This window comes from Nerophis ophidion, linkage group LG11 (assembly GCF_033978795.1).
Source record: "Nerophis ophidion isolate RoL-2023_Sa linkage group LG11, RoL_Noph_v1.0, whole genome shotgun sequence".
Lineage (NCBI taxonomy): Eukaryota > Metazoa > Chordata > Actinopteri > Syngnathiformes > Syngnathidae > Nerophis > Nerophis ophidion.
The window spans coordinates 2722159-2739923 of NC_084621.1; the positions used below are offsets into that span (position 1 = coordinate 2722159).

The 17765-nt window shown below is 40.0% G+C and overlaps 1 protein-coding gene across 3 annotated transcripts in view; it reads left to right on the top strand.

Moving 5' to 3' along the window:
• chd4b (chromodomain helicase DNA binding protein 4b) overlaps positions 1-12521 on the top strand; it is a 35127-nt gene extending 22606 nt beyond the window's left edge. For 2 of the 3 annotated variants that reach the window (XM_061914881.1, XM_061914879.1), the window contains exons 28-39: positions 168-259; positions 343-476; positions 3606-3750; positions 3863-4019; positions 4183-4268; positions 4347-4560; positions 4628-4675; positions 6276-6452; positions 6538-6646; positions 7294-7426; positions 7532-7727; positions 11185-12521. In XM_061914881.1, coding sequence (XP_061770865.1) covers positions 168-259; positions 343-476; positions 3606-3750; positions 3863-4019; positions 4183-4268; positions 4347-4560; positions 4628-4675; positions 6276-6452; positions 6538-6646; positions 7294-7426; positions 7532-7727; positions 11185-11387 — 1694 coding nt within the window. In that variant the 3' untranslated portion in view covers positions 11388-12521. The remainder of the gene's footprint in view (positions 1-167; positions 260-342; positions 477-3605; positions 3751-3862; positions 4020-4182; positions 4269-4346; positions 4561-4627; positions 4676-6275; positions 6453-6537; positions 6647-7293; positions 7427-7531; positions 7728-11184) is intronic. The other variant, XM_061914880.1, reaches the window with a different exon arrangement.
• The last annotated feature ends 5244 nt before the right edge of the window (positions 12522-17765 follow it).

Below are 17765 nucleotides of genomic sequence, written 5' to 3' on the forward strand. Positions count from 1 at the left end.
GAGAAAGAGGTGCACCGTCAACAAAAGGGTTCCGTTATCACGCGCAAGTCCTTACAGAGCAGCCCCGGTACAATGAACACACATTAATTTCAAATATCAACATTTCATCGTTTGAACCAACATCATATTATCTGCTCATTGAAATAACTGTGCTTATCCTGCCATAGCCAACAACCGCAGACCAAATCGCAAAGGCTTGAGGAATGACAGGGACAAGCCTCTCCCTCCCCTATTGGCTAGAGTGGGAGGAAACATTGAAGTGAGGCTTGTTACATCCATTTTACTTGCTTCTAAGCACTTCTTTCCATGCAGTGCTAATATATCTTGCCTCTTACCTGTCAGGTTCTTGGCTTCAATGCACGACAGAGGAAGGCCTTCCTGAATGCTGTAATGCGGTATGGGATGCCTCCGCAGGATGCTTTCACCAATCAGTGGCTGGTGCGGGACCTTCGAGGGAAGTCCGAGAAGGAGTTTAAGTGAGGAGCCAATATTTTGTCTAACACTTACAGATACTTTATTATGTACTAGGGGTGTAACGGTACACAAACATTGCGGTTCGGTACGTACCTCGGTTTAGAGGTAACGGTTCGGTTCATTTTCGGTACAGTAAGAATCAATCAATCAATCAATGTTTATTTATATAGCCCCAAATCACAAATGTCTCAAAGGACTGCACAAATCATTACGACTACAACATCCTCGGAAGAACCCACAAAAGGGCAAGGAAAAGTACGGAGAAAACAACAAAATATAAATTTTTGGGTTATTTATTTACCAAATTTGTAAACAATGGCTTCATCTTTTTAACATTGGGAACACTATAATAATTCTGCCCACGTTAATCCACATTAAACTGCCTCAAGTTGTTGCTTAGATGAAATAAAATGACACAACTTTTCTTCTACATATAAAAAGTGCAACATTAAACAGTTTCAAGTCAACTCATCATGCTTGATTTATTACAGCATTGGGGAAGCCTCTAGTTGATTTTTTTATTATGTAAATGTTATATTTGTATCAACATGTGATAGCAGGGACCCTGCTATTCAAAACTAGGATGATACATTACTAATGTTTAATGTAACTATAGCTGAAAAATAGTACAATAGCAATAGGAGAGACTATTCATCCTTGAACACCATGGACTTCATATAGGCTTTATGATGCACTTACATTATTATATACACTATCAGAGACAGAAACTCTTCATTTAACATAATGTCCTTTTTTGTTGCTTCAACACACCTCAATCAACACTGTCTGTAACACACACACGCACACACCGCAAAATGAGCTAACATTACGCTAAAAGCTAACTAGCCTTCACCTAAAGCCAGGACTGTGAGTGAGCTCAACGGGCTCATAGTGATGTTTAGAAAGTAGTTGATTTGGAAGTGTTTAGTATAATTTGGGGAGAGTCTGTTGCTCCCCTGCTAAACGCCTATCTGCTCGACGCTGACGAGATGCGTTCTGAATTCGCGCTGCTGATTGGCTTGTTGCCGCTACTGTTGTAATCAATCAGATGGTTGTGTGGGAGGGACAATGCAGGGTGCTGTGCAGGAGATATTGGCAGAACGGAGCAAAGCAGCTTGTTAAGACTTAAGCATAGGCGGCTACTTCATATATTCGTGTGGAACTCGTTTGGTACTCCTTCGCACCGAACCGGAACCCCCGTACCGAAACGGTTCAATACAAATACACGTACCGTTACATCCCTATTCTGTACACATTAGGGTTGCATGGTTTTGAGAAAAAAACGAATTGCGACTTTTCTTTTCAAAATGTTTATATTTTATTCATATAACTTTTAATATTTTATACATTAAATGCATTAAACCGCAAAAGTAATGAGTAAAGGAAGACATTTAGACAGTTAATCAGCATATTATTGTATCAAAGTGCCACACATTAGAACAATATGCAATAATTTAATTGAAAAAATGTGGCTTTCTGCAGACAGATTCAGTTTCTGCATCATGCTCTTAAACCTAAGAAATTACAAATAAAAACTATACAGTGTTTACAATGTAATGTAATCAAAATGTATAATAATAGTGGAAGTAACCATTTAAAAGGATACAAACTTTAATTTGTCAATACTGTAGAAATGTTTTCCATTGTACTGTAATTGAAAGTTGACTAACTTAGTTATCCTTTATAAACAAACAAAAAAATAAGATGGACTCTCAATTCTGTAAGCAAAAATGTAACTTAAATAAACATTGAACACTTAAAGCATGTTTTTTTTCCCCGAGTTGGAAAAATTAGGTGTGGTTGTCTTTTTGTTGTTGTCATCACGTGAGCAGCGCATTCTCCCTTGTTCGTCCATGTTATTGAGTTCAAATTGCCCATTCGATTTGAAGCGGAAACATTCCTACAAAGGGATATTTGGCTTTGTAATCAGATTTCCATCCATCCATCCATTTTCTACCGCTTATTCCCTTTCGGAGTCGCGGGGGGCGCTGGCGCCTATCTCAGCTACAATCAGGCGGAAGGCGGGGTACACCCTGGACAAGTCGCCACCTCATCGCAGGGCCAACACAGATAAACAGACAACATTCACACTCACATTCACACACTAGGGCCAATTTAGTGTTGCCAATCAACCTATCCCCAGGTGCATGTCTTTGGAAGTGGGAGGAAGCCGGAGTACCCGGAGGGAACCCACGCATTCACGGGGAGAACATGCAAACTCCACACAGAAAGATCCCGAGCCTGGATTTGAACCCAGGACTGCAGGACCTTCGTATTGTGAGGCAGACGCACTAACCCCTCTGCCACCGTGAAGCCTTGTAATCAGATTTGTTTCTCTTAATTTTTGTTACTTTGCGAAACTTCTCACCAGGAGCGAGGCTCTTTGTCGTGCTTCCTGTGTGTGTATCAGAGTAAGGATTGTGAATGGCTAGATGAGGGCTCACTCTGTTTAGTTAATTCTACTGTTAAATAAACATGCTCTTGTGGTGAGAGCGATGCACAAAGTGAGACCTTCTCTTTTTCCCCGTTTCACTAAGAAAACAAACACACACAAACATAGCATTTTATTGATGCCGATAAAAGATTTCAACTTCATTTTCGTTTAATGTTCAATTGATTGACTTATTGACTATCAACCCAGGCCTTGTCACCATTAAAACTTTTTACAAGGAGCAAGTTATTAGCGTACTGGGTGTCCCCACTGCTGTGCACACAGACTTGCTGTTCCTTAAACACTTTTAAATGAGCACGAAGCTAAGGACGGCTAGACTCAAACATTTTTGATTGGCGATCATGTCTGTCACTCGAATGCTAGCGACGGCCAAGAAAAAAATGTTGTTGACAGAGGGGGGGGGAAAAACCCCTACCCCTCTTGCAGCTATTTATCGCACTTATTAAAACCTTGATGTTGATTAATAGTTCAGCCCTACATTATAGGTATTTGTGATCTGCATAAATCAGCAACAACCGATAACATACTTTCCAACAAAACTGTCTTGATACCGATCAGTCGACACATCCCAAATTGTAGTAATTTATTTAGAGTATTTGACTTCTGTTTTTAATACATTTGTTGCTGCTTTTCATGTGTGACATGTGTTGACCCACCTTTTTGTTGTTGTTGTACGTAGGGCTTACGTGTCTCTCTTCATGAGACACTTGTGTGAACCGGGAGCTGATGGAGCTGAGACCTTCGCGGATGGCGTCCCGCGTGAGGGACTGTCTAGGCAGCATGTGCTCACTCGCATCGGTGTCATGTCTCTCATAAGAAAAAAGGTAAGGACATCACATACTTTTCTGGGTCCTCTGCTTTGTATTACACATAGTTACAATCACAATCTTGAGTCCTCATCATCAGTTATCAAGTGATAGTTGTATTGATTGACAGGTGCAGGAGTTTGAGCATGTGAATGGTCAATGGTCCATGCCATGGATGGCAGAACTGGAGGAAAATAAAAGGGCTGCAGCTTTGGCTGCTGGTGAGGATCCTAGGACTCCTTCAACTGGGACACCTGCGGATACACAACCTAATACTCCAGTGCCAGGTTAATAATGTTCAAATTGTTACCTCTCAAAAGCATCGGTCCCTCTGCAAAGGCCAGATTCTGGATACAGCTCCTAATCGGATGTCATTAGACTGTCTAGGATCTTTCTGTGCTCACTAACACAGATACACATTGTTCACGTCTGACTTTATTTTTATAACAGAGGATCTTTCAAGACCAGAGGACAGAGAAGACGTGAGGAAGAATCCCGAGGAGTCAAAAGGAGTCAGGAAGATAGATGATCCAGAAGTAATTCTGCATTCATGTTTTTTTTTTTTTTTTTGTCTTGTCATTATTTTGAACTCATCATTGCTGCCTTTACCCTAGATTATTGAAATCCCAGACGAATCGGATAAATCGCCGGCTTCCGAAATAAAAGACGGCTCACCTGCGGGAAAAGAGGACAAAGAGAAGGAGGCGCGAGGCCAGGATGAAGGGAAGGAGTCGCACGACCCGATCAAGACGTCACATATGTTAGATGATGCTGAGGTGAAGGGTGAAACTGCAGATGGAAAAGCAGATGATGAGGAAAGGTCAAAAGGTGAGACATTTATTTGATTTTCTTAAATTATTTTGCTGTCAGTTTAATTGAATTTTGTGTCTTTTAGCAGAAGAAGCGAAAGATGAGAAGATGGACATGACATCAACAGATAAAGGTGCATATCCTCACATAACTGTGGGAGGGTCACACTATTAGTAACTACAGTAATCTACAATCACAAAAACAGATAAATTAAAGTACCATTAGAGTGGAAAAACAAGTTGACTTCATATGCTTAATTGTATGCATTAAACCATATCAAATTGTATTTACAATCTGCAAAGTATGTGAAAATACCGTCTAAACGTCACTAAAATGCCACAAATTCAGTCAGCCATTTTGAATGTTCCTCTCCGGAAGTCTTCTGTAATTTCTTTAGATTGACACACTTCTGCACTTCGACATTATTAGATCAGTCATACTCGAAATGTGCAAAAAATAGAGAGAGATGTGCGGTCAATCATTCACAATCCATACATAAGATATGAACACAAATGTTTTTTTTTTTAATGCATTCTAAGTTGTGAATAAATATACATAGTCTGTCAATGGGGGGCATCTAGTCCGCCCACTAAACCCTCCAAATAACCGTCCCATACCCACCAACAATTCTCTATATACTGTACATATCATGACCATCCATCCATCCATTTTCTACCGCTTATTCCCTTTGGGATCGCGGGGGGCGCTGGTGCCTATCTCAGCTACAATTGGGCAGAAGGCGGGGTACACCCTGGACAAGTCGCCACCTCATCATAGGGCCTGAATATCAACCAAATATTAGCACTGTTGTTATTTTAAGCGATAACGCAGACAAACTATTTTTGGTGGCGGATTGGTAACACACAGCTAAGTAGCCCTCTGCTTCGATGACCTACTGCTCTCGTGTCTCTGCTCGTCAGTTATTATAGATTATAAATCATGCCATTCTTCTGGATATTAGGAGGATTTAGCCTAAAACCTAGGAGTTGTTCATCTGTGACGTTCAGTTTATACCTGGAGATGGAGACGAAACACAAAACCGAAGACAGTGTCTGTAGGGAGACTTTTCCTTGTTAACCCTAAGTTTGCATCATGATTTAATTCATCATCCAAACGGGAAGATATGTACATCCTATCAGTCGTCATCCAAGTAAGAGAAGACATTGTATGGTATTGTATCGTTTTGTTATGTTCGTAGTTTGTATTTCTTGTTTAGCACCTAGCAATACTGTTACATAATGCTTAGTGTTTCACTAAAACTGGATTTGTTGAGCAGGGCTCCTAAAACTTGTAAACCATCCTCTTTATATTCACGATTAACAATACAAGTGTATGGATCATACTTTTTCCCAAACTAATCGTTATTGGCTCTCACAAAGTCTGCATGATTTTCATTGTTGTTGGTGGGGAAGGGATCTGCGGTTCCTACCACTATGTCACGTGTTTACGTGACTGGCTGGCTCATTATCGCTCAAAATAGCTGGGGAATCTCAGTGAGATTGACACTATTTTGATCATATCTAGTTATTTGCAAAGTTTTTAAATCTTTCAGTGTCATACATCTGATGTATATGATAGTAGCTTCTATATAGAGGCAACCTTTTTTACACTCTTGTGGTACTTTAAATCAAAAAGGGAATTCAAAGTGAGGGTTAAAAATCTTTAATTGCCTGTATTGGATCCAATTAGATTCTGCAGTTATCCTTTTATTACTTTTTCTGATTCCCTCAAAGATCAAAAAGAAGAAAAAGACAGCGTTAAATCGGACGAATCCAGCAAACTTCAGAATGGAGAGAATGCCAGAGAAGCAGCAACAGCAGCAGCTTTGTCCTTGGTGAATGTTAGTGAAGAGAAGAGAAAAGCCAGCAAGCAGAGGTTCATGTTCAACATTGCAGATGGCGGCTTTACAGGTTGGCAAACATAAACACACACACACATACATATGTTTCCCTCTTTATATTCAGGATCTAATGACCTTTTGCCTTTCTGTGGTAGAGCTACACTCCCTGTGGCAGAATGAAGAAAGGGCAGCCACCGTCACGAAGAAGACCTTTGAGATCTGGCACCGCCGCCATGACTACTGGCTCCTGGCTGGCATCATACAGTATCCTTCTGTGTAAACATTGTCCTGCACCTCTGTTTGGTGTTACCCTGTAATTGCACCACTTTTGAGAAAAAAGGAACTTAAAATAAACTTTAACGAGCAAAGGAAACGAGAAAGCACCTTACCACTCAATTTTTTTGTAATCATTGGCACACACTAGTGATTACGGCGCCACTATAAATAGTTTGCATGCATTAGCACTTATAATAACGATATCACTAAAGCTTGGTTAATATTCAAGTCACAAAATATAAATGGAGTATTGTTGGGGCTTTTTGTGTGGGTTTTTTTATTGGGTTTTATGGGCAGAATAAAGAACCTCCTATTGGCTCCCTTGGAAGCAGACTTTTATTTACGTTTATTTATGAGTTAGAATGCATTAAAAATATACATCAGTTGTCATGTCTTTCTTAATGATTGTGAACGATTCACAAAATCCCCCAAAAACTGCAGTTCCCCTTTAACACCATAAACACACATGAGCTTTTTTAAACTGTCTATATTCCAGCATTGAGGTTAGATTTTGGCCAACATACCTCAAATACGTTATTGTGGGAACTCGGAGACGTATTTAAAATTGTCCAAAATCAACTTAGGCCACTAGATTTCATGCAAACTGTTATGAACTTGACCACAATGTCTCTCAGACATGGCTATGCTCGATGGCAGGATGTACAGAATGATGTAAGATTTGCCATTCTCAACGAGCCTTTCAAAGGGGAAATGAGCCGGGGGAACTTCCTGGAGATAAAGAACAAGTTTCTGGCACGTAGATTCAAGGTGAACAAAATGCAAGAAAGTCACTCTCTTTCTTGGCAAGTGTTGACATTGTGTCTGTATGTACCTCCATCTTGTCTTATGTGCTGACTGTTGTCCTCGAATTAGTTGCTGGAGCAGGCGTTGGTCATTGAGGAGCAACTCCGCCGGGCGGCCTACCTCAACATGACGGAGGACCCTGCTCACCCTTCCATGGCCCTCAACACTCGCTTCAGTGAGGTGGAGTGTCTGGCTGAGTCTCACCAGCACCTGAGCAAGGAGTCCATGTCTGGAAACAAGCCTGCCAATGCAGTGCTGCACAAAGGTAAAGGATGAGATTGCCATGGACAACACCTGTTAATGTACAAACCCTGTTTTCATATGAGTTGGGAAATTGTGTTTGGATGTAAATATAAACGGAATACAATGATTTGCAAATCCTTTTCAACCCATATTTGGTTGAATATGCTTTTTTGCAAATGATCATTAACTTAAGAATTTGATGCCAGCAACACGTGACAAAGAAGTTGGGAAAGGTGGAAATAAATAATGATAAAGTTGAGGAATGCTCATCAAACACTTATTTGGAACATTTCACAGGTGTGCAGGCTAATTGGGAACAGGTGGGTGCCATGATTGGGTATAAAAACAGCTTTCCAAAAAATTCTCACTCTTTCACAAGAAAGGATAGGGCGAGGTACACCCCTTTTATCCACAACTGTGTGAGCAAATAGTCAAACAGTTTAAGAACAACGTTTCTCAAAGTGCAATTGCAAGAAATTTAGGGATTTCAACATCTACGCTCCATAATATCATCAAAAGGGTAGGGATTTCAACATCTACGCTCCATAATATCATCAAAAGGTTCAGAGAATCTGGAGAAATCACTCCACGTAAGCGGCATGGCCGGAAAACAACATTGAATGACCGTGACCTTCAATCCCTCAGACGGCACTGTATCAAAAACCAACATCAATCTCTAAAGGATATCACCACATGGGCTCAGGAACACTTCAGAAAACCACTGTCACTAAATACAGTTTGTCGCTACATCTGTAAGTGCAAGTTAAAGCTCAACTATGTGAAGCGAAAGCCATTTATCAACAACATCCAGAAACGCTGCCAGCTTCTCTGGGCCCGAGATCATCTAAGATGGACTGATGCAAAGTGGAAAGGTGTTCTGTGGTCTGATGAGTCCACATTTCAAATTGTTTTTGGAAATATTCGACATCGTGTCTTCCGGACCAAAGGGGAAGCGAACCATCCAGACTGTTATTGACTCAAAGTTCAAAAGCCAGCATCTATGATGGTATGGGGGTGCATTAGTGCACAAGGCATGGGTAACTTACACATCTGTGAAGGCACCATTAATGCTGTAAGGTACATACAGGTTTTGAAACAACGTACTGTATGCTGCCATCTAAGCGCCGTCTTTTTCATGGACGCCCCTGCTTATTTCCGCAAGACAATGCCAAGCCACATTTAGCACGTGTTGCAACAGCGTGGCTTTGTAAAAAAAGTGTGCAGGTACTTTCCTGGCCCACCTGCAGTCCAGACCTGTCTCCCATCGAAAATGTGTGAATACCCCGGACTGTTGAACGACTGAAACTCTACATAAAACAAGAATGGGAAAGAATTCCACTTTCAAAGCTTCAACAATTAGTTCCCTCAGTTCCCAAACGTTTATTGAGTGTTGTTAAAAGAAAAGGTGATGTAACACAGTGGTGAACATGCCCTTTCCCAACTACTTTGGCACGTGTTGCAGCCATGCAATTCAAAGTTAATTATCATTTGCAAAAAAAAAAGTTTATGAGTTTGAACATCATAAAGACACAACGTATACAAATATCTTGTAATTTTAGTGCATTCAATTGAATTATGGTTGCAAATTATTGTATTCCGTTTATATTTACATCTATCAGAATTTCCCAACTCATATTGAAACGGAGTTTGTAATAATGATCATTTAAAAATGTTCAATCATTACAGCAGCAGTATTGGTCATCATGTGTATATTTGAATTATTACATGCAACAGCAAGCAATACACTCCAAGTATTGGTGATTGCTGTAAGACTGCAAGGGAAGTGCAGTTCAACTTCTCCTAAAATGTCAAAGCTCTCTGGGTAAATCCCTTACCATATATGGAGATATCAGCTGACAAAACTAAGGCAATATACAGCATTATTGTCTCCAATTCCAAAAAGCCTGTTTGTAGCATGTTTTGTAGAGAGGCAAGATTGTTTTATAAATATCTCCACCATGCCTCCATGGTTTGATTTCAAATTTTATGGACCTATGTGTACCGCACATACACTAAAAAAGGTACCGACTGGTTAGAAAACTTGGTTTCACATAGTATTGCCCTTTTAAGTGACGTTTTCTTTGTACAATCGAGCATTTTTATATCTGATTTGTTATTGGAGACTGTACTCCTGTTTAGAAAGTAGATGAAAATGAGCTAAGGCTTCACGGTGGCAGAGGGGTTAGTGCGTCTGCCTCACAATACGAAGGTCCTGCAGTCCTGGGTTCAAATCCAGGCTCGGGATCTTTCTGTGTGGAGTTTGCATGTTCTCCCCGTGACTGCGTGGGGTCCCTCCGGGTACTCCGGCTTCCTCCCACTTCCAAAGACATGCACCTGGGGATAGGTTGATTGGCAACACTAAATGGTCCCTAGTGTGTGAATGTTGTCTATCTGTGTTGGCCCTGCGATGAGGTGGCGACTTGTCCAGGGTGTACACCGCCTTCCGCCCAATTGTAGCTGAGATAGGCGCCAGCGACCCCAAAAGGGAATACGCGGTTGAAAATGGGTGGATGGATGAAAATGAGCTACCCTACTTGTCTGTCCAGAAGCAGTCGGTGCTGATTGTTACGTATTTATAGTAACACACCTGGTAAGTAAATGCTGTTTATTTGTATTTTAAGGGCAACTGACATATTCCAATCCCAAATTAAGAAACACATATTTAAAGTGTAAAGGTATTTAAAAGGTTTAGAGTAAAGTTATCTCCTAATCTTATTTATATATGGGGACGGCGTGGTGAAGTTGGTAGAGTGGCTGTGTCAGTCAATTGAGGGTTACTGGTTCAATCCCCACCTTCTACCATCCTAGTCACGTCCGTTGTGTCCTTGGGCAAGACACTTCACCCTTGCTCCTGATGGGTCCTGGTGAGCGCCTTGCATGGCAGCTCCCGCCGTCAGTGTGTGAATGTGGAAATACTGTCAAAGCGCTTTGGGCTCCTTAAAAAGGGATAGAAAAGCACGATACAAGTAAAATCCATTTACCATTTATATATATATATATATATATATATATATACCCATACACACACACACACACGCATATATATATATATGTATTTAATTTTTGAAACAAAAATGACAAGTTATTTTATATACAGGGTTTACAAACCAACAGGTGGCGCCAAACAGCTTCTCCTCAAACGAGTCAGAACATTTCTTCCTTTTTCACACCCATTCACCAGTTATTCTATTCATTTCTTACATTCACCAGTGATGCAAGTATTTACATTCACCAATTATTTGCGTTATGGAATTTTTTAGATAGATTTTGTCTTAAAAAAAAAAACCATACATCACTGCAACAGACTACTCCAGTGCAGTTCCCCAAAAGGAAGCCCCTTTTTGCTCATCCACCCATCCATTTACTACCGCTTGTCCCTTTTGGGGTTGCGGGAGGTCGCTGAAGCCTATCTCAGCTGCATTTGAATGTTGTCTGTCTTTTGCTCATTATCGTTTTTTGTTTTTTTTGATACCTTGCAGTCCTCAAACAACTGGAGGAGCTGCTGAGCGACATGAAGGCCGACGTCACGCGCCTTCCAGCTACCATCGCCAGGATACCACCGGTGGCCGTGCGGTTGCAAATGTCCGAGAGGAACATCCTGAGCCGACTGGCCAGCCGTGGTCCTGAGGTGACCGGCCAGAACCAGGCGCAGAGTGTGCAGCAGATGCAGGTTTCACGCTGAGGCAAGAACTGTTCACTGCAGTGTAGCAGACCCCTCCCCGTTCATGCCCCACTTCAACCACCTTGTACAGCACAGGTTAGTCCTCTTCGGTCCACACACACAAACACCCAAAGGAACATTAAGTGTGCTGCAGGATATCCAGAAGTCAATACAAGAAGTGAAGTGACCCTTTTGGCGTCATTGCTAAACTGTACCAGGGTCATGTGGACGATGCTTGGAGTATCCTGGAACTTCATTGCAATTTTTCGGACGGTTGGTGAAGTATTCACAGGATTGTCTGGCTCATTTTGACACGTAGGAATCGTGAACTTTGAAGCAGTTTTCCTTTAAAAGTCTCATGCGATTTTCTCACCTGAATGTGTCTCTTGTGTGTATGTACAGTATTGTGCAAACGTCATTTGTTTAGCAATACAGTCACTAATTGGACAGATAGAAGTGTTCGCTTTAAAGAGAGGATAGTTTCTGCCGTTGTTGAAATGTGAGGGAAGGTCGTACCAATTACAGTAGAAAACAACCATTAAAAGGCATAATAAGGGACTAATATATACAGGATGAGGAAGTCTCACTGAATGTTCTGCCCTCCTGTTTCCATGCCCATGTTGTAGCTGATATGTTGTACTTTTATAGACAGCTGGATCAAGAGCGCCTCTGTAGATAATAGCCAAGTAGTGCACCCCAGTTTAACCCAGTTGCTACAAATGCAATTCCTGTGTCTTATTTTTGCACAGTACTGTATATATTTATCGTATGTATACTGTATGTTTGTATGAAACATGTCATATTTGTGGGCAGGGCTCTCTTACGTCTTCGTCTTGTGATGTTATTATTGTTACATTCTTCCTTAAAACACCTACCTGTTTGAAATCACTTCTACTGGCCTGGGATCAGCTCATATTTCAGCTATGTGCACCTCAACATTCCGCCAGTCAGTCCCTCAGAAGCTTCTGTATTTTACCCATAAAACAAAAAAACGTTACACAGGGGTGAGCCGTTTCGGGAAATCTTGTCAATCTTAACTTAAATTAATTTCTGTATGTGTGTCATGATTATTAAGATGACCGCCTTGTTGTTTTTATGAACTGTTTTCTTTTTAATGGACCACAAAATAAAGGTCAACCGTTTTTTTCCAGCGTACTACAGTCTCTTTCATAGACCAGCAAGTTTTATTATGTGCATCACAATGTTAACTCTGTCTACATTTTTAAAAGCCGTTAACAAACTAATGAGGTACACTTCTTAACACTTATTTAGCGTATTGACCCGACTCAAAGACAACTCTTTTTTTTTTTTTTAAGATAATTTTAACCACATTAAGATAAATGGTATTGAAAACGGATGGCTGAATAAACATTTAAAGTCACATCCCTTAGATATTTACTGTGACGTTGTTTATGCTTCATTGAGCACCATCTACCATTATCTTAAAATGTGTATCATACCTCTTCCTCTGTTGTTTTTTTATTTTGTTGTTGTTGTTTTGCGGCACCTTTAGTTTTGCATGTATAAATTCAGAGACGCGACATCTTCACACTGTTTTCTATAGAAAACATCATTTTTTTGTGTAAGCGTGTCATTTAAAAAGATTTATCTTTTAACTGTAATGTTCCATTAGATTATCGATTTACAAGCCTAATCGTTTTATGAATGGGGTTCATAAATACAAAGGTTCATATATTACATCATATTTATCTACAAATCCTGTTTCCATATGAGTTGGGATATTGTGTTAGATGTAAATATAAACTAAATACAATGATTTGCAAATCATTTTCAAACTATATTCAGTGGAATATACAACAAAGACAACATATTTGATGTTCAAACTGATAAACATGATGTAACATTTTTTTGTGTGCAAATAATCATTAACTATAGAATTTGATGCCAGCAACATGTGACAATGAAGTTGGGAATGGTGGAAATAAATACTGATAATGTTGAGGAATGCTCATCAAACACTTTGGAACATCCCACAGGTGTGCAGGCTATTTGGGAACAGGTGGGTGCCATGATTGGGTATAAAAGCAGCTTCCATGAAACGCTAAGTAATTTACAAACAAGGATGGGGTGAGGGTCACCACTTTGTAAGCAAATTGTCGAACAGTTTTAGAACAACATTTCTCAACGAGCTATTGCAAGGAATTTACGGATTTTACCATCTACGGTCCGTAACATCATCAAAAAGTTCAGAGAATCTGGAGAAATCACTGCACGTAAGCCATCATATTACGGACTTTTGATCCCTCAGGCGGTACTGCATCAAAAACCGGCATCAGTGTGTAAAGGATATCACCACATGGGCTCAGGAACACGTCATAAAACCACTGTCAGTAACTACAGTTGGTTGCTACATCTGTAAGTGCAAGTTAAAACTCTACTATGCAAAGCAAAACTCATTTATCAACAACACCAAGGAACGCCGCTGGCTTCGCTGGGCCCGAGGTCACCTAAGATGGACTGATGCAAAGTGGAAAAGTGTTCTGTGGTCTGACGAGTCCACATTTCAAATTATATTTGGAAACAGAGGACGTGGTGTCCTACAGAACAAAGAGGAAAATAACAATTCAGATTGTTATAGGCGCAAAGTTGAAAAGCCAGCATGTGTGATGGTATGGGGGTGTATTAGTGCCCAAGGCATGGGTAACTTACACATCTGTGAAGGCACCATTAATGCTGAAAGGTACATACAGGTTTTGGAGCAACATATATTGTCATGCAAGCAACGTTATCATGGATGCCCCTGCTTATTTCAGCAAAACAACTATTACAACAGCGTGGCTTTGTAAAAAAAGAGTGCGGGTACTTTCCTGGCCCGCCTGCAGTCCAGACCTGTCTCCCATCGAAAATGTGTGTTGCATTATGAAGTGTAAAATACGACAGCGGAGACCACGGACTGTTGAACGACTGAAGCTCTACATAAAACAAGAATGGGAAAGAATTCCACTTTCAAAGCTTCAACAATTAGTTTCCTCAGTTCCCAAACGTTTGAGCGTAGTTAAAAGAAAAGGTGATGTAACACAGTGGTGAACATGCCCTTTCCCAACTACTTTGGCACGTGTTGCAGCCATGAAATTCTAAGTTAATTATTATTTGCAAAAAAAAAGTTTATGAGTTAGAACCTCAAATGTCTCGTGTTTGTAGTGCATTCAACTGAATATGGGTTGAAAAGGATTTGCAAATCATTGTATTCTGTTTATATTTACATCTAACACAATTTCCCAACTCAAATGGAAACGGGGTTTGTATAATCAACAATGTAAACATTAATAATGAGTTTCAGCCTTGACAAAAGTCCATATTCTAGTAAAGGATTTACCACTTTGAACAGGATAAAAATCACTATACAGTACTGTATATCAAACAAACGTAAGAAAGGAGTGATGGATCAACAGAATAGAAAACCTAGACGCTTAAAAGACTTAAAAACCAAGTAACACAGTAGCTAACAGCTGCACTGCTCCTGAATGATTGAGCACCAGAGAGTGATCAGCCTGACCACAATTGCTGTGCAGCGAGGCACACAACGGGTGGATGAAACCTTCATAGAGCATATTTTTATTTAGGCAGTGGTTTACGAATTGAAAAATCTGTGTAATGAGGGGATCGTACAATTCTAATAGCCAGTTAAGGCGCAAAAATGTCCCCCAGTAGCCTCTATTACAAAATGATTGTGCATACACTGAACTAAAATATATTCAACTATTATATTCATTCAAACGAATGAATCAGAATTAAAACAAAGACACAAGCATGCGATATTGTAATTTTAATCATTTCCATAACCCGTGGTTTGGTCCATATATGTTCTCTCTAAGGTGCGTGTCTGCCTAATTGCGCACTGCTTCCTTGCCCTCCGCAAAAAGAAAATCCATGCACAATCCAACTTGAAGTCTAAACTAAATAAACACAAAACAAATTATTCTGTACCATTGTCAACAAGTAGTCACAACAGATAAAACAATTACAACATCAGCCAAGATTTTTTAAGGAGGTGCAGTGCGGCAACAATCTTTTTATTGATTAAAAGTAATTACTGTGGGCAGTAACTACACCAAAACAACACCAGCAACATAGCTACTACTGCTCACTCTCTTTCTTAATCATGCCAAAACATCTACTCCAGGGGTGCCCACACTTTTTCTGCAGGCGAGCTACTTTTCAATTGACCAACTCGAGGAGATCTACCTCATTTATATATATCATTTATATTTATTTATTTATGAAGGAGACATTTTTGTAAACAAGTTAAATGTGTTTAATGATAATACAAGCATGTGTAACACATATAGATGTCTTTCTTTCACAAAGACAAGAATATAAGTTGGTGTATTACCTGATTCTGATGACTTGCATTGATTGGAATCAGACAGTAATGATGATAACGCCCACATTTTCAAATGGAGGAGAAAAAAAGTTGTCCTTTCTGTACAATACCACATGAAAGTGGTTGGTTTTTGGCATCTAATTCATCCAGCTTCCATAAACTTTACAAGAAAAACATTGGCGGCAAATTCCGTAGCTTGCTTGATTGACATTCACGGCACCCGAGGGTCTTGTGAGATGACGCTGGCTGCTGCCAGTTCATTATTATGAAAAAATGACAGAGAGGAAGGCGAGAAACACTTTTTATTTCAACAGACTTTCGCGCCGTCCCTTCCGTCAAAACTCTAAAGGCCGACTGCACATTTCCTATCTTCACAATAAAAGCCCTGCTTCATGCTGCCTGCGCTAACAAAATAAGAGTCTCAGAAAGCTGGCGTGCACAAGTGATGTGCACGCCAGCTTTCTGAGGGATCGCTTGTGCACGCCAGTTTTCCGAGACTCTGTATTTAGTTAGCGCAGGCAGCATGAAGCAGGGCTTTTATTGTGAAGATAGGAAATGTGCAGTCGGCCTTTAGAGTTTTGACGGAAGGTACGGCGCGAGAGTCTGTTGAAATAAAAAGTGTTTCTGGCCTTCCTCTCGGTCATATTTTCATAATAATGATCTTGCAGCAGCCAGCGTCATCTCACAAGACCCTCCGGTACCGTGAATGTCATTTAAGTGACGTCTTGGTGAAGATTGATGATCACTCATTTTTAGGTCTATTTTTTTTAAAAGCCTGGCTGGAGATCGACTGACACACCCCCCGCGGTCGACTGGTAGCTCGCGATCGACGTAACGGGCACCCCTGGTCTACTCAGTAATTAATGTACTGAGTCATTATTAACATTACTATTAATAGTTACTGAGTAACTGAATAATGTCATTTGATTGCCCATAATTACTAAGTATGAGCATCTGATGAAGCTCATTTACTTCATGAAGATGTTTTACAAGTGGGACATTTAATATACTAAATACAACAAAATTAGATGCTTAAAGATGTATTTGTTTTCATAGCAAAATAAAATAAAAGACACCATAATAGCTGACAACAACAAAGTAAAGACTATTTAGAATTTTTGGACAGTTTATACTGACTTGAATGGTTTTACAATATTTTTTCTCTGGGAAAGTGAAGCTTCCCACCGAGAGCAGTGGTGTCCAAACCGCGGTCCTAAGGCCAAGTGTGGCCCAGCGTCTTCAATTTGACCCGCGACATGTCATGAGATCATTAAGGAACCTGGACTGCGGGGTGTTTCCACATTAATGTGAAATATCTGACATTCTAACTGCTGTAAATTCGCCGCTATCTTGTAGATAACATGAGTAAATCGGGTCAACTACCAAGAGTTATAGGTCGACGTAGTTACAGTACAACATTTAGTTATATGATCCGATCCAAACTATCTTCCCTACTCATGTTGCAAACAAAACTGCAACCAACACACCTGGTCACATATAACACTACCTGCTCACTGAACTTTATGGATATTATCAAAAATATCCAAGCACCATAAAAAATAAAATACACCCATTTAGAGACTTTACAATGCATGATGGGAAAATGAAAAACACTCTCCGCACTCATCTGTGTTTGGCGCATTTTAGCTGCTTGATATTTTTGATTAATTGCCAAACTTAAAGGAGGTCATTAAAAAAATAAACAAGGTTGGACTCAAACTTTTACATGTGCTTTATATCCAATTATATTAATTATATGTCCATTATAGGAATATAATATGTACACATGTGTATAGTGCAGGGGTCACCAAGGCGGGCACCAGGTCGCCCGTAAGGACCCCGCTGGCCTGTTCTAAAAATAGCTCAAATAGCAGCACTTACCAGTGAGCTGCCTCTATTTTTTAAATTGTATTTATTTACTAGCAAGCTGGTCTCGCTTTGCTCAACATTTTTAATTCTAAGAGAGACAAAACTCAAATAGAATTTGAAAATCCAAGAAAATATTTTAAAGACTTGGTCTTCACTTGTTTAAATAAATTCATTTATTTTTTTAA